Source organism: Zeus faber (genome assembly GCF_960531495.2).
Source record: "Zeus faber genome assembly, chromosome: 6".
NCBI lineage: Eukaryota > Metazoa > Chordata > Actinopteri > Zeiformes > Zeidae > Zeus > Zeus faber.
The window spans coordinates 29815281-29837545 of NC_137201.1; the positions used below are offsets into that span (position 1 = coordinate 29815281).

Below are 22265 nucleotides of genomic sequence, written 5' to 3' on the forward strand. Positions count from 1 at the left end.
CGGGTCGACTCCCTCGCGCCGGATGAGAGCCAACGGACGCGGCAACCGGACGTTCTCCTTGACGTCGTCCTCCGGAGATAAACCCGACCTGAGAAGTAATTTGAGGAACCGCAATTCCTGACACCGTTCAAACTCCTTTGACCGTTTGTTTTGGATGCTAAGTGGGATGGTTAGAGGCGGGAAAGTGTTTTTATTTCGAGACACGCGCTGAGTCATCGCTTTCTCGCCTCTTGTTCCGTATTTCCCTTTCTGGGCGGAAAAGCCCTGACGCAGCCTCGCAGGTGGAGGGGGAGTCGTGACTTTGCGCGTCAGGCCTCTCCTCCGCCCGCTCCAAATCTAATTCTACACCCAGCCGCTGGATGCGGGGGCAGAGGGGTCACAACCCCCCCCCCCCCCGGGATGACGGGTGACACGATGACCTTCCTCCGCTGCTCAAGGCCGGACGGAAAGTCCAGTGACAAAATGAAACCTCACAAAAATGAAACATCAAAAACAGGCAGAGAGCTGTCGGTCACCTGACCATCATTTCACCAAATCCCTTGTTTCATTTAAAGGGCCAAAACAATCCAGTTTTCATAAACTTATGTTTAAGTGTGAGGTTATAAAATAAGAATACTGCATTTTACTTCATAAATCCTAAAATGTATTAAATTATGAAAAAATAAATGTACTACTACTATGTAAAAATTTTTTTTTGATAATTTAGTCAATAAAATAGTGGCTTAGAAATCCACTCCCTGCCCGATGAAATGTACCCATAATTAAATTGCATTAAACTAAGGATACATTTTTGGATAGTTCTATGTGGAAGAGGTCCAGCCAATGCAGATTGAATGTACTTTAGTAATAAAACAAGACAGGATTCCTCAAGCGCTCACTTCAAACTTTTGGATTTTATTTTCAGGGACTCGAAACGACACATGAAAGACGCGGCGGAAGGACGGGAAAAACAAAAAAGATCGAAAAGGTGATCACGCTGTCGGCCGTCGAGACGACAGGAACCGTTTCTAAACTTTACTCTGAGCCGGGGCTTGCGCACGCCCGCACGCCGCCCCGACAGGGCCGGGTGACGGAGGCTTTTGGTGTGCGCTGATGGTGTCAGTGTTATTACGTGGTGGCGGCCTGTCAGGGGGGGATTTCTCAAACTACTTCCCGAAATGCGATTTCTACACAAGAAAGAAAACAGATTCATAAAAGAACAAAACTAAAATGGAAATGAGTCGACTTTTGAATTGCTACTGGGAAGCTTGGGTAGTTCTGTCTCAAATGAAAAATGAAATAGAAACCTGAGAACGTGTGCCCCCCCCCCCCCACGCTGATATACGCAGCGTTGTCGTTAAAGCACATTCAGGTTGTGGGGGTGGTTCGTAAAATTGACGACGATCTGCCCCAAATTGGAAAACTGAACATGATATTTGGAAGCGGCGGCAGCGATCTCTGCATTATGACATGTACCTGGAGAGAATGGATTTGATTGGAAGGGTATTTGACTCTGAAGAGGTTAAGAAAAATAGGGATTGGGCTCATTGATTATGGATAATTACAGCAGGTTGATAATAATAACAGCTGTTGGCAACAATTTCACTTTTTAAAATACACTTATTTTTTTTACATAGTTTATAATTGTAACTAATCAACCAGAACTAGTGTCTTTTGGAACCTAGTTTTTTCCCCCCCTGATTTAATTAAGCTACTAAATGCTACATTGAGTCGTGTATGCTATCATTTTGCACAAAGATAATCACAATTCTAATCTAGGCAGTTTCATGAAAAGTAAATAGTGAATTCTGCGTCGCTCCCTCCAGCAAACAGTACAATTCAATTCCTGCTCCTTCTTGCTTTAAATACGACTTGGGAGAGAGCGTGTGGACTTGAATTGAGACGGTGGGATTTCTAACGCTGACCTGAGAGACCTCATCTGGTTTCTACTAGGGATGCGACGGTACAGTGGGCTCAAGGTTCGGCTTCTTTGTATTCAAGAAAAAAAAAAAAAAGTTAAAAAGGTGTAGAAATGTTTTTTTTTAAAGTAGTCTGCCATAAATAACCAGTGTAACGCTCTGTGTGCATGACTGTAGGGGGAGGGGGGACGGGGGTTAATTCAAATATTAACTGAGACATTGGGTGCGCTCCTTTTCAGCCAGAGCACCTCCCGGCGAGGGAGGAGCGTGGGCTCTCTTAAATGGAGGAGGAGACCGTAACTGAAACAAACACCACAACATAGAAACTGTAACTTGACGAAGGAGAAAAGAAGGGCTCCTCCCCCAGCGGGACTCGGTTCCCTCCGCTCCTACTAAAGAGCCGTTCAAAAGGACCGGATCGTTCGTGACCGACCCAACCCCGGTGGGAGTGGAAGAGAGCGTCTGAAGAGAAGTTTGTAATTAAGATGGACACGATGGACACGCCAGCCCAGGGGGCTATTTCCCGACGGCTTGTTTGACCGCGCTCTTTACAAACATGTAAACTACATTCTATGGAGTTTTATCTCGTGTTTCTTTTGAAAAGGCTGCGTAGCTGCACCCAGTAAAAAAAATAAATAATAATAATAATAAAAATAATAGACCTCTCGCGCAAATATGGAGAAATGCCGCGCGGCTGATAGGGCCGGTGGAGCTGCAACAGTGCATTCAATGGGGAAGAAGCACGCCTGCACGCCGCCCCAAGTGTACTTTTACCGTAACGCTGCGGTTCACGTGTGCGTATTGAACCGTAGGGGGCGCACCGAGGGGTTCGATAACAGCGTGTAGCGTGGTTGCATCCCTAGTTTCTACGCTTGCTGCCTCGGTCTCTGTTACAGTAAAGAGTTAAAGCAGAGGGAGGAAACTCGTTCCCTGCATTCACCAACAGCTGCACACACGCTTGTACACCAGAACACACTTGCATTCGGTTTCCACCTAATTGTATTTTGCGAGTTGCGCCACAACCACAACCACCGTTTGGACACGGTAAAATGCTACCATTTTGCTTCCTTTGTGCCGAGGCCAGCTCGGCTACAGCGACGTAGGGGAGCAGAGTGTCGGCCATTTTGTGTGCTATCCAACTCTTGTTCAAACAATCGACGTTGACCACAAGAGTGGAAATATCCCAAAAGGCGAAGAGTTTCCACAGCAGGATAACATGATTGTGTTCTACACATTAACTACACAAAATGATTTGGATAATTGAGGGGGTCTGGATTGAATGCAGCGCACCAGATACAACACTACCCGATAAGGCCTTTCAGCTTCACCAGCATCGCATTGCAGTCGTTGAATCCGTTTAGGAATTTATGGATAAAAGAACAAGCTCAGCCGAGGAGACCAGACTGTTTTCGCAGCCCCGTCCGTCCTGTGAATATCTCCTTCATATCAGGGAGATGATCTTGTGGCGAACACAGTGTGTGAACTTGGCATTGCATAAACTACTTCCTTTAGTCATTGGAATAAGGTAAATGGTTGCTGAGTATAAGCCAGACCTCCAGGCTTTTTCTGTTGACTTCATGTTTCTGCATCAATAATAGAGCCGGCTGGTTTTTTGTTTTTTTTAACTTCTGTTTTGATCCTTTCCATTCAGTTTGTTAAACTGCCTCATCGATGCACCGCCCCACAACAGGTAGTAATCCGTCCAGCTGGGGTGAGGGGTCAGTTTCCTTTCAGAAAGTAAAGGTTCTCTATGCTTTTGGCTTCCACGCCAAATATTTTATTTTCCAACAGAGAAGTACATGTTCTTAATTTTAAATATTGCACATAAGAAAAAATGAAAAAGTATTTGATTGTCAGCCAATCCGCTGTTATAATTCTTGCGAATGAACAAAAAGCAAATTGACCCCTCACCCTGTGCTACATGATCATGGAACGATTGGCTGGTGTTTGGTGTTCTTGTAAAAAGTATTTGTTGATTTCGCAACGCGCATGATGATTGTTTAAAAGACTACTGTAACAGTTAATTTGTGCATAAAATAATCTGACCCAAAAGTGCAAACAAAAAAAAAAAAAAAATAGAAACACTCACTCTCACAATATCTACCTGAAAGTATCAATGTAACGCTATGGTTGCCATGGTAACAGTGAGTTTATACCTTTCTGCTTCTTCCTATTCAAAGTAAAATAGAAGCTTCTAAAGCCACATCCATTAAGTTAGAAGTTAAACCTCCTGATGCTCGACAGGGTTTCTACCACAGCCCCTCAAATTTAACTTTGCTGTGTTGTAAAAACAAAGTTAATTAGCACTGTTAAGAAAATCCATCATTCCTAATAATAAGTATCTTTCATTTAAATAAGGAGAAAAGATGAATTCTCCGTGGTCTACACTTCCACATTCACTTGTTCAAGAGGGTTCATTTGGAATTCCAAACACCAACCTCTCATCCTTACAACAGAACAAACATGTCTTTTCCTCCAGTAAAGGGTAAGTTTGCCGCTCGCTGGTCCTCCACGCGGGGGAAAAAACAGAAAAAACAACATTCTTGGACGAGTCACAGCAAAGCCCCGTACCAAAGTGGGAAAAGTTATTGCTTGAGCTCCCGCTCCAGATGCTTTCCTCCGAACGCCACGACGGTGGAGGGGCTGGGGGAAGCGGCTTGGGATCCAGGAAGTGTCGGCGGCGTCGGGAGGAGACGTCACCGGACTCGCGCCCGGAGAAAGAAAGGATGTGCAGGTGCCGGCTCAGGTCGGAGCAGCGGTGTCAGAGCGTTGCAGCTTGTACGGAGCGCAGCGCAGCAGTGTCGTGACTGGGAACACGCGCTCCGCGGATGACGAATGGGACGCGCCCGCCTCATCCACCGCGCACAGGCGAGCGGAAGCAGCAGGAATCGAGCCACGGGGTCCAGTGTCTGACGGGGAGGAAAGGAGGGGTGGAGGGATGTTCTGGGGTCTACACCGCACACGGGTTGGGGAGATCCTCAAACACCACCTGCTCCTCGATCCCTCGTGCAAAAAGCTTGATCAGCTGGCAGTGAGCCCTGCGGGGGGGTAAGAAAGAAACGTAATTCAATCAATATTAACAACTTAATTCAATGACGAAGCGTTGTTTTCCCCTTGACGTTCAATGCAGCTGCCCAGAAAATCTAGAGTGCCTCAGTATCTAAGTTATTTAGCAGTTGCGTTGGAATGTCATTTCACTTCACTACGTACAAATAAACATCTTGAGTCCGTCTTTGTCACTGACGAATGAAGTGTCGATATTAATGGACATGAACAGAGGTGAGACGGCGCACGCACCTGACTTCTATGGCTGCGTGAGGCAGGATCTCTCCGTCGCAGTTCCAGTTGCTGAAGGTGCGGACGCAGCCGCAGGTCGGCTGGTCGCGGCAGATCTGGCCGAACAGCCGCTTGCCGTTCTCCTGCAGCTCCAGTTCTGAGTCGCTCTGGCAGTGCCGCGGCGCGAAGCGAAACCGTCGCACCCGGTGAACCTCCACGAAGGTCAGGTCGAACTGGTGGCAGATACGTGCCTGTTTACCACGCAGTACTTATAGGGAGGTTTGTCAAAACACGGTTAAAAACAAATCTGGATCTTTAGTATTCAGAGTCATTCAACTGGAGCCGTCACATTGATGCATACTGTTCCTTTCAACATGTGTTAAGGTTAGAAATACCTGTAGGGCTTAAAGTACCAACAGCCATATGACTCTGCAGAAGCAGTGTGCATTTAGGGATATAAAACATGAGAGAATATTCTCTAGAATGGCAGAAGTTAATTTTATACTTTTTGGATGAAGATGGTTTGCATTTTATTTTTCTTTGTTTTTTTTTGTGTCGTTGGCTTTGTCGGGCCTCTAAGCCGCTTATGGGCTGAAATCGCCCAGATGCGCACACTACACACCTCAATTGAGTCTGCAGTGAAATCTTAACATAATAGAAAACAAACAGGGGGTTACCTGGTCGTCTTTGCTGGTGTGACGCAGCAGATGCCTGAGGAAGTTGAGGCGGGAACACTTGCGGACCATGATGAGGTCGGTGGTGCCGTCGGCCAGGTGGGCGGCGGGCGACAGGCCTTTGGGGCTGCGAGGACACGCACAGCTCATACTGGCTGCGTTGATGGCCAGGAACTTCCCCCGGATGGTCTTCCAGCCGCCCTCACACTCTACAACCAGGTCCAAGTACCATTATCTGTCACGTATTGCAGCTAAACACACGTTTTGATGATTATTACAGGTGAGAGTCACTTGGAATGAGTCAAGGTCACGTCAGCGTTAGTAACTTTTAAAACCTCTTTACTACGAGGTCAACACATTTATGGAGTCTGAGCTCTTCATGTTCTTCAAAACCGACGTGTTGGGCTGATATGTTTGCGGATTGACCCTTTTTATGTGATATACTGCCTCGCCTTAAACGTGGACAGTGGTGAGTAAACATCCCATTTTGTACATTTGCAATGTGTTTTCCGAGGGTTGGAATAAAGCATGACGTCATTAATCCCAGGGAGGGAAAAGCGTGTTCAAGTTACAAAATGCTGACGTCGTTCGGCTTCCTCGCCGGTGCTCCCCCTCCATTTCACGCTGAAACAGAGAGACGGACGAGGGGTCTTACCGCTGTCCACCATCTGGTCTATCCTGCACTCCTCAGCCTTCTCCCCCAGACACAGCTGCCCGTTGTGCTGGCACAGTAAACACCTGTCCACACACGCACGAGTCATTTTAGGAACAGAACACTGGGTCATATCAGTGCTGTGCAAGAACAAATCTTATCTCTGACAACAAGGTGACTGTTATTCTGATAGCTACTGAGTGGAGGCTGGGAACACGACAACCGTTGATGTACTTCAATCTCTTTCTTTTAAAAACCGCTTCCTGTCCGTCTGAGTACAGCAGAGTGGCGATCTGGACGAGCCAGAGCTGCCTGCACAGTGGAACGAGCCTCACCCGGATCTGCACGTGGCCCGGTCGCGTGGCGTTCCCAGCACGTCGCTCGCCGGAAGGTAGGACACGGTGCCCTCGTAGTACTGATGGGTCAGAAACGTCTTCAAACCTGACACAAGGACGACACACTTATATTAGTACGAGCTCCATCAGAATCATCATCAACTCGGTAATATCTTCATCACAAAACACGTCTTGATTTAAATTATATATAACTCCTGGGCATTACCCTGCCGGAAAAGTCTATTTGAGAAAGGTGATAAACATCTTTGAGGATTCCACTCCAAGACAATGAAACGATAATATCGATTTACCGCCCAACCCAAACACAACGCCGATAAACGTCTGAAGGTTCCTACCCGAAAAGTCGTATCTCGCCGGCCCCATCCACCTCTTCCTCTCGCTGTCAGTCAGCACGTCGCCATAGAAACCGTATCCCAGCAGTGAAACGGAGTAGCGCAGAAAAGTGTTGTTGTGATGCACCGAACAAACGTCCATGGGTTGAGAATCACCTGCACGGACAAAGACCACGTCAGGGATGATCAGCCACGATCAGATGACAAAACAACCTGCACAGCTTTTTAAAGGTTCATTCAACTAAAGCCCTTCCTGACTGCTGGTGACTCACCCACTATGATGTGCAGCGCTGAGGTCACAGGGTCGTTGGTGCCCACAGTGGCAAAGCAGATACAATCTGTGGAACCTGGACACGAGGGTAAACTCCTCTGTTAACCAACTTGATTTTCCGTCAAGGAAACAATGCAGATCAATCACAGTTAATGTTTCCTCATCGTACAACAATGAGAAACAAGATGTGCAAGCGGCTCGCTTGTTTGAGAGAGATAAGTCTGGAAGTATCGGGCCTCCCCGAGATAACCCGCTAATAAAACATGGCGTGGCAGTTTGAGCGCATCGATAATGGAGGCTCGGAGCGTCGGAGTGTTTTGGTGTGACCTGCGGGTATGATGCCGATGCGAAGCGTGCACGGAACCAGCTTCTCCTCCGGACAGTTCTGGTCCACGCCGTTGTCGCACTGCGTGTGCCAGACGAGCCCGTGGACGATCTCGCTGAACATGCCGTCCCCGCCCACACAGACGACGCTGGGCGGGGGGTCAAAGAGCATGCAAAGGTCAGGGGTTGGAGGTCATCATGAGTAGCATTAAGGATCAAGTCACTGCCTGCCGTGCAAAACGAACACTGTGCCGCTGTTTGACAGAGGACCTTTCGTAGGAGGCTGAAGAAGCAGATCTTCGGGCTCCGCCTCACAAGGATCCTCGACCTCCTCTACTCTCCTCTAATCTGAGTTTCTTTGCTCTGATAAACAACTAAACGTAAATGTACCCGAAACTGCCATAGTGGAACTACAAGCCTGAGTGTGAAGGCAGTTAGAGCCGTCAAATGAACAGAAAGTTCTGATATTCAATGTCCATATATGCCTCTTCTGTAATGGGTAGACATGTTTTTGCTTATACGATAATAGTGGCATAAAATACACAAAAAGTCAGTCAAATTGTTAATTGCAATTATTTGTATCAAATGAAATGTCAATGATTACGACTGCCCTAAATGTCACTTCCTCAGGTTATACGCTGATATCTGTTTTGGAAATTCTGTTACAGTAGCGTTAGAGTAATCAAAGGATTACAGTTTAACAAATTTGAACTTAAATATAACTCATCTTCCACAGCCCTTACTTGCATATCACATTAGGATCTAAGTAATTTACTTTATGTAACAATTACATAAAAGTTAAATACTGGATTACTAGTAAACTGCTTCAGTTCAGTGAAAAGTGTAAATACTTACCCATCATATTTCTTAAGCTCCGGCTCTGTCCTCAGGTGGTCCCTGGCATGATTGGCGTACTCTGTAACTGCGGCAACGGATGAAGGATTGACTTTCTCTTCGGATTTTTCGACAGCAACGGAAAAATTCAAACGCACCGATGACTTACCGATAACGTCCGTGGAGATATTGGCGCTTGCAAAAAGCGGAGCCACCTTCCTCTCGTAGACGCTTTTTCCTTGATGCTTCCCCCCGAACGGGTTGATATACACCAGCAGGTGCTTGGGTCTGTTGGCTGGGACAGAAGAGAAAAATCTGATTATGCGGATTTTGTTGTTTGGTAGCTTTATCACAGTCACCGTGACTCTCAAATCAATAGCGAATTTTCGTTGTCGGAATTAAGTGACTCTTGTACAGCCAGAAAGACGACTGCTTCAGATGAGGTGAAATCAAAGGTGACACTGTGCTCAGAGATTCACAGTGAAACAGCACAAACCGCAGCAGACCTTTCCATTTCACACTTTAAGAGGGAAACAGGTGCTCAGCATGACCATCCTATGATAATTAAGTTTTAAGATGTTCCCTTCCCTGGAGACAAGCTTGATTTGTCAGACTTGTTTTTTTTTTTCCCCAATATTTCTACGGCTGAAGGCCAACAAGTCGAATCGTCAGCTGGAGACCTGTCAGTCGACCGAGATTTTTAAGTCGAGCAGTGTTTTATTTTATTTTTTTCGTCAGTCAGAGTGCGTTACAATAACAGGATTAAACAGATAGAAGCTCACAAAATCCACAGGGAGTACGTTGCAATGAGGAATTATAAATAAGGGGAATCGAGCGAGTGCGGACACAAACACTCTCTCTGCGTGCCCTGATCGTGTAGAGCCGTTCCTCCAAATAAAACAACTGAAAACATGTTTTTAGATGTTTTATTTGGAGTGACGGGGCACGTGCAGGGATGGGTGTGGTTACGATTTTAACAGTACTACTACTCTTACCGATGTTGCTTATCGATCCGGTACTTAACGGTACTCTTATCGGTTCCTTTTTTATTTTTTAAGATGAAAACTAAAGCAAATTAAAAGAAGAATAAACACTGCTTTATTTCCTGCGCATTACGCATGGAGAGGGGGCGATCGGGGGACAATCGTGCATATCTGCAGCGATGGAGCGGGAGAGATAGGAGGAGAGATGTCTCTTCTGATGATAGCAAAAAGTGCTTCTTAAACAAATATCTTCTCGTCTTCCAATATCTTCTTCTAAATCTCTTTTCTAGCCCCGGAGCCTGTTTAATACCAGGGTCCCCAGGTACCCAACCCTAGGCAGGAGCGAGCGATCGCTCATGCCCCTCCCTCCCTGAATATTCACATTGAACAGCGGAACCAGATTCGACTCACAAAATTCTCATTTCGGGTACAGCCCTAGCCCTGACCTATTAGCGGAAAAGAAGCTTTCCCTATTTATCTACCAAAGAAACTTTACTGTCGAATCCTGTCGACAAAGCAATTGATTCCAGTTCCACACAAGGTCATACCCAGTGCTGCTAGCTGCTCTCTGAGGGTGCTGACCCATTGCTGGCACAGACCCCCCTTTGGACAGTGGAAGGTGACGTCACTGCACCGCCAGCGGTGTCGACTCATCCTCTCCACATAGGACACTGTGTGGACAGAACATTTGGGGTAGGGGTGGTGGCCCTCATTAGCAAACAAGAGCATCGTCGGAAAAACCTCACAACTTTAAATGCACTTTAACAGGCATTGGGAAACATGCTAAATCATACAATGGTAGTATCAACATGGTGAGCATATCTTTTTGTGTAGTGCGGTACAGGACATCAGTTGCATGAACCAGATGTCTCAAACCAGGGTCTACATCAGGGTCTGAAAAAAATGCTCCTCGAATGGTATTTAAGAAGATAATAAACAATAAATATTGAATTTCTGAGTTCTATTTAAGTTATGTGCCACCTATTCTAGCCTGATTCCAAATTCACCTTCACACACACACACACACACACACACACACACACACACACACACACACACACACACACACACACACACACACACACACACACACACACACACACTGGAAAAATATGCCAAAGTAATACTGTGCTCATGTATTTGTATTCATAAAAACACACACAAAAATTGTTTTAAAAGCACTGTTCTGAACTACAGTTCTGTGTTTTAACACTGGAGTGGCCATAGAAGTGTTAAGTGGTGTGTTTACCTGTGAAAGCGTGCTGGTAAACCTCACTCGGCCGCGACTGCAATTTCTGCCACCTGCCGCCAGTCTCAGGTCTGCTGAGGTTTTCTGAATCCAGCTCATGCACCGCAATGATTTCAGACACCGGAACACTGTGGCATACACCTGGTGAACGAACACACACACACACACACACACACACACACACACACACACACACACACACACACACACACACACACACACACACACACACACACACACACACACACACACACACACACACACACACACACACCTTAAAAACAAATAAGAAAGACATGGAATCCAGAGATGACAAGAGATGGTCAGTCCAGAATCAGCGTGACCCCAGAAAATGCAGACGAGATGCTTTCCACAAAAGCTTTCCTCTGACAATCAACAATGAATATAATCAAAAGTTTTTCATTAAAGATTCGAGCATGATGTGTGGCTTTACATGGTCTTTTTAAACTTTGCTTTTAAATTAAATTGGATCAATAACCCTAAAGTCACTGCAATTGCCAGTGTTGATTTATAAAAAAAAAAAAAAAAAGTGTAATCCATAAAGAATTTACGGAATCACCAAACCACTCCTCAGGTTTTTTTTTGGCCATCTACATCCTGGTTGCCGGCAAAATCATTGACTTCTACCACAATAATCAATTGGACCATGACCAAAACAAGGTTGCTGCCCGACCTTAAGCACCCTGTGGTCTAGAAAACTTTAATTTAATTGTAATTAAATTTGTGTGGAAGTGTGAAATTGATGAAGCTTCTCAAATATGTAATACTTTCTTTGTCCATATAAAGGGCAGCTATAGCTTTTCCAATACATCTTTAGCGACTTCCAAAAAAAAAAAAAAAAAAGTTTGAAGATTTCAATTTAGTCAATGATCAGCAAAAGATGATCCATCCTCTGCAAGACAACGGGCTAATGTTTGAGCCCTTCCCTTGTCCTAGACCAAACCAGAAGAGGCAGTCTGTATGAATGACTCCCATGTAAAGATTTGAAACTGATAAAGTTTAATGTGATGAAATTGGAGCTGTAATGGAGCAATTAATGACTCTGTTTCAGCTTTAAGGGGGACTGTGCTTGGGCTTTATGTGGGAGCTGACAGAACACAAAACGACCCTCAATTCTTGTTAAGGAATTACGGGAGACACTGAAAAAAAATTTAAAGCCGCAAACAAAGCAGCTAAACGGAAGAATTAAAATATATAGCGAGCTGAGTAATGTGAGGAGACATAAGAGGCTGTCGCCGACGTCTGCGTGTCTTTTACATTTAATGCATCTCGGATTGTGTGATGGGACTCGAATATAAATCGTCATGCAGTACAAGTCAAGCAGTCAGACGGCGCGGGATGCAGCCGTTTGACCTCGGCATGCTGTGCGATCCATTTAACTACATGTTTGTATCCTTCCTTCACCGACGACCAGCCAAATCCAATCATTACGACATCGTCACACAATTCAAGCTACATGATTGGGGTATAAAGTGTGACCCGCCTTCCACAACTCCAAAATTAACGACCAAAGACTGCCAATGAACATCCATTACGAAAGAATCTGCCCACCACGTCCAGCGTCTGGGACAGTAGAATTGATACCCGAATCAACAAAACCACAGCCTGTGGAGGCCTCAAGGGCCTAGGCTGAAATGAAAATAAATAATAATAATAAAATCAAATCCAATTTAAAAGCAGACTAGTAGACTCTTCTCAGTGGAAAATGTTAGTTAACATGACTTCATTAAGAAGGTCTGGAAGTGGAAAGAAATCTTTGTCTACTTTCCTATGTTTGATTGGACCCTTTTAATGTTAAAACAAACACTTACAATTTTCTGGCAATTGCTTGGTTTATGTGTATCCTCTCATACCCTCAATGTCTAATTGGCTTCAAATTATACCACTAGCTAACAAGGTAACGCAGGCAGAGTATAACGACACATCGCTAAAATTAACCGTCCCCATTTGCTCATGAAACAAACTATTGGCATGTTCACGAGGAGCCTGTTGGAGGACATTCAATTACTTCAAAGACTTGATGTGTTAATTCATGCCGAGTTCGGACTAGAATCCTGCCCCACGCATGGTATCATGTCATTTCCGGTGTCACTTCTCGCGTGTGTTTTCGTAACAAAAGCGCAGCTTGAAGACCCGACAGACACGTCGGCGATTCCTCCTGGTGAAAGATCTGGTAACGTGTGACCCCCTGTCACTGATCAGTAGTGTAGCGACCAAACCACGAGACTGCAAGATCTACCATCACAGGTCAGAAAGTTGTGTAGTGTGGACAGTACAGCGGCGTCACCACTTTGAAAGTCGTGTAGTGTGCGCATGGCATTAGTGCGTTAGCTCACCAGAGGCCGAGAGGAAAACAATCTGTCAACATAAGGAACGTTGGAACACCAAACACCCTCTAAAGCCTTTCAGATAGATTCATTTGCGTTTTCTGTTCAAACAGAAAAACATTCTGTTGTTGCGAGGGCAGACTAATGGAGCTTATAGTCGTCTCAGGTGGGTACAGGTGTAAAAGATTCCGATTGCCCCAGGCCTGGAACAAAGGTACCAGATACGCTGCGGCAAGCGTGGGCTAACCTTGACAAAATGCTAGGATAGAGTCACTTGAGGGCAATTAATGCTATCACCATGGGGAAGTCCAATCTGTTAACATTGGGGAAGCAGTCTGCTCTCTGAAACATTTGGTATTTTATCGTCTTTAATGGGCGGGCCTTGAAGTGGAAATACACTCTTTTTATAACTCTATTCATTTTACCTCGGCACCAGAGAATCCGTTTGCCCTAACATCAAGGGGAAGCGTTGAGATGCTTCAGTGGTCAGAATTCATCATCTTTTTTCAGACTTTGCCCCATTTCACATTCAAGCACTTTCCATTAATAGCACAAGTTGCTCAATACAAACCAAGTTATTTATTGTTAGTCACTGGGTGCTGCCCAGTACAACCACGGTATTTTACTGTTGGAACTTCTGTCGACTGCAGTCTACATCCCAGTTTGACAATGGAGACACTGAAGCAACTGGAGGACAGAAGTTCCTCACCCAAGAGCCTTCCAAGACATATTTTTAGTAAGAACCAAGCAATTAAAACCCATTATTCGAAGCTTGCATTTACATAGCGTCACTCACAGTATTGTAGTATAATTGTGTGATGGCGTGGCTGAATCACATTCATAACATCACTGTTTTCATTTCCCCTTCTAAAAATAACCACCGCATTTCGGTGTATATTGATAGAATCCCTCCACGCATGATGTGCAGAGATGAAACACAGGCTTACATAACATCCTCCCCTTGTGGGAAACATCACGCCACCCTTTCATGCCATCACAATACTTTACAATGACAGGAGGTGGCAGCAGCAGAAAAAGAAGAATTCTTCTTCTATAATTCCATGAAGGCAGAAACATCCTGCTGTGTCACAACAACATCTAGGTAGAAGTGAGGCTTTTGAAAAAGCGAAGGGCTGGTTGATACACTAATATTATGGTTAAAGCCTATCAATATCATTGTTTATCGCCCTTTAGCCTGATGTATCATGACAAAAGTTCTTGCAATACAAGGTCTTATGGAGAAAAATGGAGTCTTAGCAGAGAAGTAGAGTCCTGTGATGAAAAGCTGGATACATTCACATTGATTATTGTGATAAATTCTTCCATATCACCCAGCTCTTGTATGATCCGTACGAGACTTGAAACGACTGACTCAACCAGGCCTTGCTTCCTATAAGAACTAGGTCAATTTAGATATAGAAAGAATTTCAAGTAAAAGAGCTGTACTGGGACTGCGGTGTTGCAGGGCGAGCAGGTAGCATGAAAGGCATCAGTGGGCCTGGATTAACTTCAGGCCAATCACTCCATCTGACAGGAGGATTACAGAGCGATCCATTGTTGGCCATACACAAAGGGGTTTGGGCACAGGTGTAGAGGCCATATCCATGACTGGATCGCATTACAGAGCACTGCAAGCCTCTTCTTTTTTGCTGTGCAGTCACTTGGGATGCCTCGGAGCACCTGATTCCACACCCTCTTTCTAGGTCAGGTCGAACTGGAAAGCACATAAGCCAGGACAAAACACAGGCCTGTGCAAAATCATACTGTCTTCCACCACACAGCGAGAGGGCGTTGATTCTGAAGATAATGACCGTATTAAGGGCTTAGATGTTTCATTCTAAGCAGACCACCCAACCTGAAGAAATAAATGAACTAAAGAATTTGATTTCTGATGCTTGTTACTTTAAGAATGTACAACTTGGACAACACATGAGATTCTGTTAGAAAGCAAACTTTCATTTCTCAGCTCCTGAGAAATTTTACACACAGGCACACGCACACCTTGGAAAAATATGCCAAAGTAATACTGTGTTCATGTATTTGTATTCATAAAAATGCTTTGATACCTCAACCCGACAGCATCATTACATGATGTAGGTGTATTGATTTCAATTTTGCAAGGTCACACTGCTTACATTTTCTCTGTTTATACTGCTTACAATTTTCAGGTTTATTTTCTATTATTATGATATTTTATTGAATACAGCCAACTGTGAGGTTCATCGTATATTTTTCCCCCAGAGATGGCCACTTTTATTTTTTTTATTATATTGTCTGTTATTGTTACTGCCTATTGTTTTTGATGCAAGCTGTCAAAAGGAATATTGTGTATTCTCCATCAGGGCCTTGTTGCTGCTGCTACTGTACATGTTGCTACAGAATATTTAAATATTACAACCACTGATCTATTGATTCAAGCATTTTCTGGTGTTACTCTATCACTTTTCAAAAAATGTTTGATCTCAAATGCCGTAATGTAAAGGGTTATATCTGCACTTTTTATATCTCTGTATTGTACCAATAAGATAACATCTCTGCTAAAATGAAATGGCTGAATACCAAGGTGCCTCTCTCCTACAAGATACAGAAAGTCCTCTAACAATGCTAAGATACTAGACTGTAAGATAGCAGGCCATAAAGATGTAGGAAACACGATTCGTTGTTGAGCTTCTGCTAGATAAATACATTTTATTATGTGGGGGTATATCTACCCCGTCTGCATTTGCTGCCAAATGATGAAGTACTTTTCTGTGAAACCAGTAACTCTAAATTTAACAGGAAAATCATCACTGAGGTGATACAGATCTTAACTTCCGCGTGTAAGCTTTTAGTCATGTCTAGGGCTGTGTCCTAACAAGCCACATATTTATCACGACCACAGGTGTAATTTGTAGGGGTCTACTACTACAGTTAGTTGAGAAAAAAACTGGGCTTAATGAACTTTTCACAGACAAGTTTACAAAATTAACTGTTTACAAGGCATTTGCTGCAGTCAATTTTCTTCCACACAGCCCAGGGAAACCTTATCTTGTCAATCATACAATTAGTGAAATGAACACGGAGGGTTTTAAGATGAATCATAGCTCGTCCTCTCTTTGCAGTGTCAATATTCTAACAGGCCTGCCTGCAACAAATTGGGCTGTGTTGCACTGTTGTTGTTAAGTTGCATTGCAACTTAATATATTACAACATATTGAATTAGCCTGCTTACCCTACAGGACAATTGGACCCTAAGGGAGACCATAAGAAAGCCTACCACCCATTGAGATGGCGAAAACTGAGGTAGTATCTGAAGATTTGTAGGGATGTGCATCGAGGTTGCAAAGCGTTTTAAATACCAGCATCCAATTGCATGTGGGCTTTCTTGAACATGGGCATGAAGGCCAAAAGGAGAGCTGGTATTGACCCAGTTTGTGTGGAATAAGGGACTGTTCAAAGGCGAGTTCTTCAAAAATGCTTTTTTTGTCTTTTTTCCGTTTGGTTCAAATGAAGGTCAGCCTATCAGTATGTCCTTGTTCTGGCCTAGAGAAATGGTAGAATGCCTTGTAGTTAGGATTTTCTATCCCGATATGTCTAAATTAAGGCCATATTTTAGTGTTGTTTTTGGACTGTCGTTGCTGGTTCTTTCCTTACTAGCCCCCTTTCTTCTGCCCAGTTAACTCTGTATTTATGTCAGATGTATACTTTGGGCGCCGTCTGGGTTTTTTGCTGCATTGTCTGAGCAGGGGTGTGTTTATTTTGCCTATTTTGTTTAAGTGATTTTCTTCACAGCCAACAGCTAACATTGTAGTATTCTACTCGTAAAATTAACTCACAGAAAGCAATCTGCTCACTTTTGCTTTTGGCACACGAACTAAGCAACAAGGACATTTACTAACATTTAGCTCATGAGAGAGCTAGAGACAATTTACCATCCTGTTTTTGAGAACAAAATAATTTAGCTAAAACTAAACAGCTTAGAAAATCAATGAAAACATATATTTAGTCAAGACGCTCATCCTATGATGCTATTCATTTCCCTCAAACCACACAGAAGCATTCTGGTAAACTCATTTTCTTCTCATCCTGTTTCCATAATATGACTGACCTCAATGCCTCTCCTTATCTTATGGTTACATAAAACTGAGTTCCCATCACTGGTGGACTAAGGAGCAGCCAAATTCTAGGCCAAGTTGCTCTTAAACCAACTGTTTTAAACAAGGTTTGCCTTGCCTGAGTCTGGATGGATAATGCACATCCAAACTGAAGGATAATTAATGTTGATAGGCTGACCATGCGGGTAGACAGTCAAAAGTGAGACAATTCCATGAGTATAGTTGATCCAAAATACACAAAATTCCAGGCCCTGCTGTGATCAAAAGTTAAGAATTAATACCCAATATACACCTCTAATAAGCAATACAATACACACACAAACCCACTCAATACAACAGGGCAGGACAGACCTACCCAATACAGGCAATGTGTATGATGTTTAATATAAGAACCAGATCTGACCCGAGGTATAATTGGTTTCTGGCTTAAATGAAAGAACTGTTAATGTTAACCACTTTAGATGGTAACACCCTTGAGAGCCACTTTGGAATGAAGTGGTATTTGTCAGAGAGAGAGAGAGAGAGAGAGAGAGAGAGAGAGAGAGAGAGAGAGAGAGAGAGAGAGAGAGAGAGAGAGAGAGAGAGAGAGAGAGAGAGAGAGAGAGAGAGAGAGAGAGAGAGAGAGAGAGAGAGAGAGAGAGAGAGAGAGAGAGAGAGAGAGAGAGAGAGAGAGAGAGAGAGCCAAGTGTATGCCATTCATGCCCACGTCTGGGTCATAAATTAACCAAGTGATCATCTCTCCTGCTGCTGTGTAGGCTGGGATTTCTGTTCTGTGGTCTGGCAGCTCATCAGGCCTCTTTGAAACCGGAGGAAGTTAAGCTGAACAGCAGTTTGGCCTTAGCCCCCCCCAACCACCACGCTGCTTTGGATATAGGATTCAGACATGTATAGGCCACTTTGACTATGCAAAACTTACAATTTTACAATGAACCGCACAATGCAAACCCTTGTTTCCGTGTATATCTCCAGTCTCAAACAATGGTAGTTGAAGGACAGTTAACCCTATATCAATAGTAAACGTACATTTGTTAAAGCACAACTTGACAAGATTAGTAGGAGCTACATGTACATTCAGTGAACATGCCACGCAGTCATTGTTTAACCTTTGAAAACTGAGTTACAATAATACTTTATCTCTTCCTCAAGGAATTTGATCATCTAAGGATAATAAGGAATAAACTTTAAGGATGAATAATTTATCAATATTCAAGCAATGGAAATGTGTATTAGCAGGTGCTGGAGTAACTGCAGCCACCAGAGGTTGACCAACATTAGTCAAGTACACTGAAAAAGCTTTAACAGTAAATCACGTTTTGGAGAGGGTACAATGGGGGATAAATGTGTGTCAAATTAGACGATTTCTCAAAGAGAAAACATGCCCACTCCTGACAACCTCACGTGGAAACAGGTGAGACTGCTGACTTACATTACCGTGTTAAATTACATGAAAATAAACCCCACATTTTGGGCCATCACGACGAGTGACACGAACAGTCAATCCTCCATTACCTGACCACTACACACAAAATGGTCATCGTGTTTCTTTATTACCTTGGGCAGCATGAATCAAACGCGAGGCCCGCGGACAAGATGCACCCATCACAAATGTTGGCCAATTCAAATCCATCTTTGCAGAGATGCGATCACTGAGCGCCACTTGATCAGACAAAGAGAATGAACGACTTCTGAACCACACATCCATTCCATAGCTCAACTGCCTTTGCGGCAAACTACACAATGGCCAGAAAGGAAAACATGAAAAGAAAGACTATTTGTAAACTGGTGGGAGACTTAGCACTTCTGTACAGAGGGTAAATAATAAGCCAAAGTTACCCAAGTTGGGAGACAATGGGGTTTTTTTTTCAAGGAATATCGAAAAATTGAAAAGAATAAAGAATGTTGAAATGTAATCAACCCGTTACTTTGTTTGAGCGAAAGCCAGAAGAAGAAGAAGAAGAAAAAGCAGCTGAGAATCTTTTCGTAATTTTACGGCTCTTCCTCACAAATAGGACAAATATATGGGACATATGTTGTCACCCCCTGCCCTCAACACAGACACTGCACTGTGCAGGGTGTCTCCATGGGGGGCGGAGCGCTCAACTCAATACTTTTAAAACAAATTCTGGTGAAATTTGAGCCATTTTTGGACAATTCACATGAAATGTTTTTTTTACAGGGCAGAGTTAAGTATTAGCTGGAGAGGCCTGTGTTAAGTCGGCAGGCTCAGGGTTTTAGAACCTCGGAAACGTTGACTGACGGAGAAGAACTTGACCAATTTAAACAAGAACGAAAATTACGGATAAATACAAGCAGAGACTGCCTACATTGAAATCAAGACCCCACAGATAAAAAAAAAAAAAAAAAGCACGACAATTTCATGACTTTCAAGGCCTAATATTTGTGAAAACTTAAACCTAAGACGTGTTTGGACCCTGTGAGGACCCCGCACAAACGCTACGTGTCATAACAAAAACGCTGAAGGTGACCGTGCTTTTAGTGTTGCCCCATCGGGACAGTCCACCGCAATGTGTCGATTCTGTTGATTTGACTCATCATCAACGGGTCAACTTGTTTGTCTGTCTGTTTGTTTGTTTGTTTCCACAACTTGAGCACAAACACAAAACACGTTTTCCTGCACAACAGCCGAGCAGGGAGCGGAACCGTCGCTGCGCATGCGCAGAACGAAAGTAGCGGATCAACAAAGCGATGGAGCTCCGTGTCACCCGGGGGGGGGGCTACAGCGGCTAACCCTGACCCTCACCCCGGCTGCTCCGCGACACTCACCGGGCTTGAACGGGCGGTAGACGCCCCCGGAGACGCGCTTCTTCTCGGCTGGAGGCTGCTTCCATGTTAGCAGCGCTCGGCTGAGGGAGACCTCGAAGACGCCGCTTTTCAGCCGCAGCCGGGACGACAAAAGCCTCGGCGGCCTCTCCATGCCGTCGCCGACACCGAGCGGGGGGAGCGAGTGCGCCGGCGCCGCTATCGCCCCACGGGCATGTCGTCCCTCGGGGCGGCGAACCCGAAACGGGGCCGAGAGCAACGCCGCGCCGCGCCGCTCCGCTCCGCGTCGTCCTTCCACAGCGCCGGAGGTAGCGGCGTATCCTCCCATCAGGGGGTGGGAGGGACTTAACGTCCACCCTGACGTCATTACGTACGGTACTCTCATTTACAGGCCGTCGCTCTCTCAACTCATCCAGCTGATAATTATTCATATACATTATATTAATATATTTATATTTTTTTTTTGTTGTTATTCTGCTTTGGACGGACCACAGGTGTATGTTCGTTTAGTAGGTTTCAACGGTCTGATTTTGGTTAATACACTGCTCAGCCACAACATTGAAACCAGCTGCCGATTACTGTGTAGGTCCCCCTTGTGCCGCCAAAACAGCGCCGGCCCGCCCGACGGTGTGCACGTTGGTCGGTACGAGTCAGAGTAACATCCACATGAATGCCCAGGACGCAAGGTTTCCCAGCAGAACGTTGTCCGGGGCACCACACCGCCTCCGCCCGCTTGACTTCTTCCCATAGTGCATCCTGGTGCCATCTCTTCCTCGGGTCAACGACGGCCACACACCCGTCCATCCACATGATGTGAAAGAAAACGTGACTCATCAGACCAGGCTTCCTTCTTCCGTTGCTCCATGGTCCAGTTCTGACGCTCACATGCACATTGTAGGCGCTTTCGGAGGTGGACAGGGGTCAACATGGACACTCTGACCAGTCTGCAGCTACACAGCCCCACACACAGCAAGCTGTGATGCACTGTGGGTTCTGACACCTTTCTATCACAGCAGCATTATTTTTTTCACCAATTTCTGTGGGATCGGACCAGACGGTCTAGACTTCGCTCCCTGCGTGCATCAGTGAGCCTTGGGCGTCCATGACCCTGTCGCCGGTTCACTGATTGTCCTTCCTTGGACCACTTTTGGAAGGTACTAACCACTGCACACCGGGAACACCCCACAAGACCTGTGGTTTTGGAGATGCTCTGACCCAGTCGTCTAGCATCACAATGTGATCCTTGTCAAAGTGGCTCAGATCCTTACGCTTGCCCATCTTTCCTACTTCCAACACATCCACTTTAAGAACTGACTGTTCACCTGCTGCCTCACATATCCCACCACTTGACAGGTGCCACTGGAACAAGATGAGCAATGTTACTCACTTCACCTATCACTGGTTTTAATGTTGTGGTTGATTGGTGTACAGTATATAGTATTTGTTAAGATTGCTTTATATATTTTAGATTTTATACACACTACCCCTGCCCTTATTGTCTTGTGTGTAAATCGCATTGCGTGTGTGATCTATCATCTGGTCACGAAAGGGATGGACAACAGATAAAGACAACAGAAGGCATACATGTGAGACAAATTGATGCTGTTTGTCTGTGCTGGCCCCCTCTCTGCCTCATACCCTGCCTACTGTAGGCCTGGCACTCTCTGCCCCGTCTACCTTGGGCCCTGCTCTGCCCCTCCATACTGTAGGTCAAATGTCAGTATAGTTATTCCTGACTTCATAACATTTTAAATTTAATTCAAATGTTATCATTGTACTGAGTCTTACTGTCCCAGTCATGAGAAACGCTGTACAGCCATTACGTAGGGATAAGGAAAGCAGGGTGATTTGGACTCGTTAGTTGATCGTCTCAAAGCCAGGCAGGTGTCCTTTCTGTGTTTTTTTTCGTCCCATTTCCTGGATGTATCTGTGCGTGACACTGTGGCCAGGAGGGAGCTGTAGTTCACAGTGCAGCAGATACAGAGCAGCCGAGCAGTATCCATCCCCCGAGTGATGTAGGTACATGATTAGATGATATGTGCAAACGTTAAACTTTGTATGTACAAAATACGACAGGATTACACAATTATGTATACCTTAGAAACACCCCTGTTAACACTCAAACATTGATTTATTGGAAGACAGATAGAAAATCCTGCTTGTGAAGCATCCCCCAGACGGTTTGTTTTAACA

The 22265-nt window shown here is 44.7% G+C and overlaps 1 protein-coding gene across 2 annotated transcripts; it reads right to left on the bottom strand.

Annotated features, from left to right (window-relative positions):
- Window positions 1-874: 874 nt before the first annotated feature.
- LOC307231669 (ceramide kinase-like) lies at window positions 875-20326 on the bottom strand. Of its 2 annotated transcripts, XM_080002445.1 has the most exons (13): window positions 20076-20326; window positions 10850-10990; window positions 10149-10271; window positions 8787-8912; window positions 8639-8705; window positions 7787-7932; window positions 7461-7535; window positions 7192-7344; window positions 6836-6941; window positions 6504-6586; window positions 5852-6057; window positions 5196-5407; window positions 875-4936 (listed from the first exon to the last, which is right to left on the bottom strand). In XM_080002445.1, the coding sequence occupies exons 1-13, from the start codon at window positions 20224-20226 to the stop codon at window positions 4849-4851; spliced, it is 1677 nt and encodes a 558-aa protein (XP_079858571.1). In that variant the 5' UTR covers window positions 20227-20326; the 3' UTR covers window positions 875-4848. The 2 variants fall into 2 exon arrangements, with proteins under 2 accessions (XP_079858571.1, XP_079858572.1); XM_080002446.1 differs by lacking the exon at window positions 10850-10990.
- Window positions 20327-22265: the final 1939 nt, after the last annotated feature.

Bases quoted from the DNA above. Each gene is read 5' to 3' on its own strand.
- LOC307231669 (XM_080002445.1), bottom strand. From the start codon at position 20,226: ATGGAGAGGCCGCCGAGGCTTTTGTCGTCCCGGCTGCGGCTGAAAAGC. The intron at 8,706-8,786 runs GTAAGTCATCGG...CCGTTGCCGCAG, and splicing joins TATCTCCACGGACGTTATCG to TTACAGAGTACGCCAATCAT. The intron at 6,587-6,835 runs GTGAGGCTCGTT...GTGTGTGGACAG, and splicing joins CGGGCCACGTGCAGATCCGG to GTGTTTACTGTGCCAGCACA.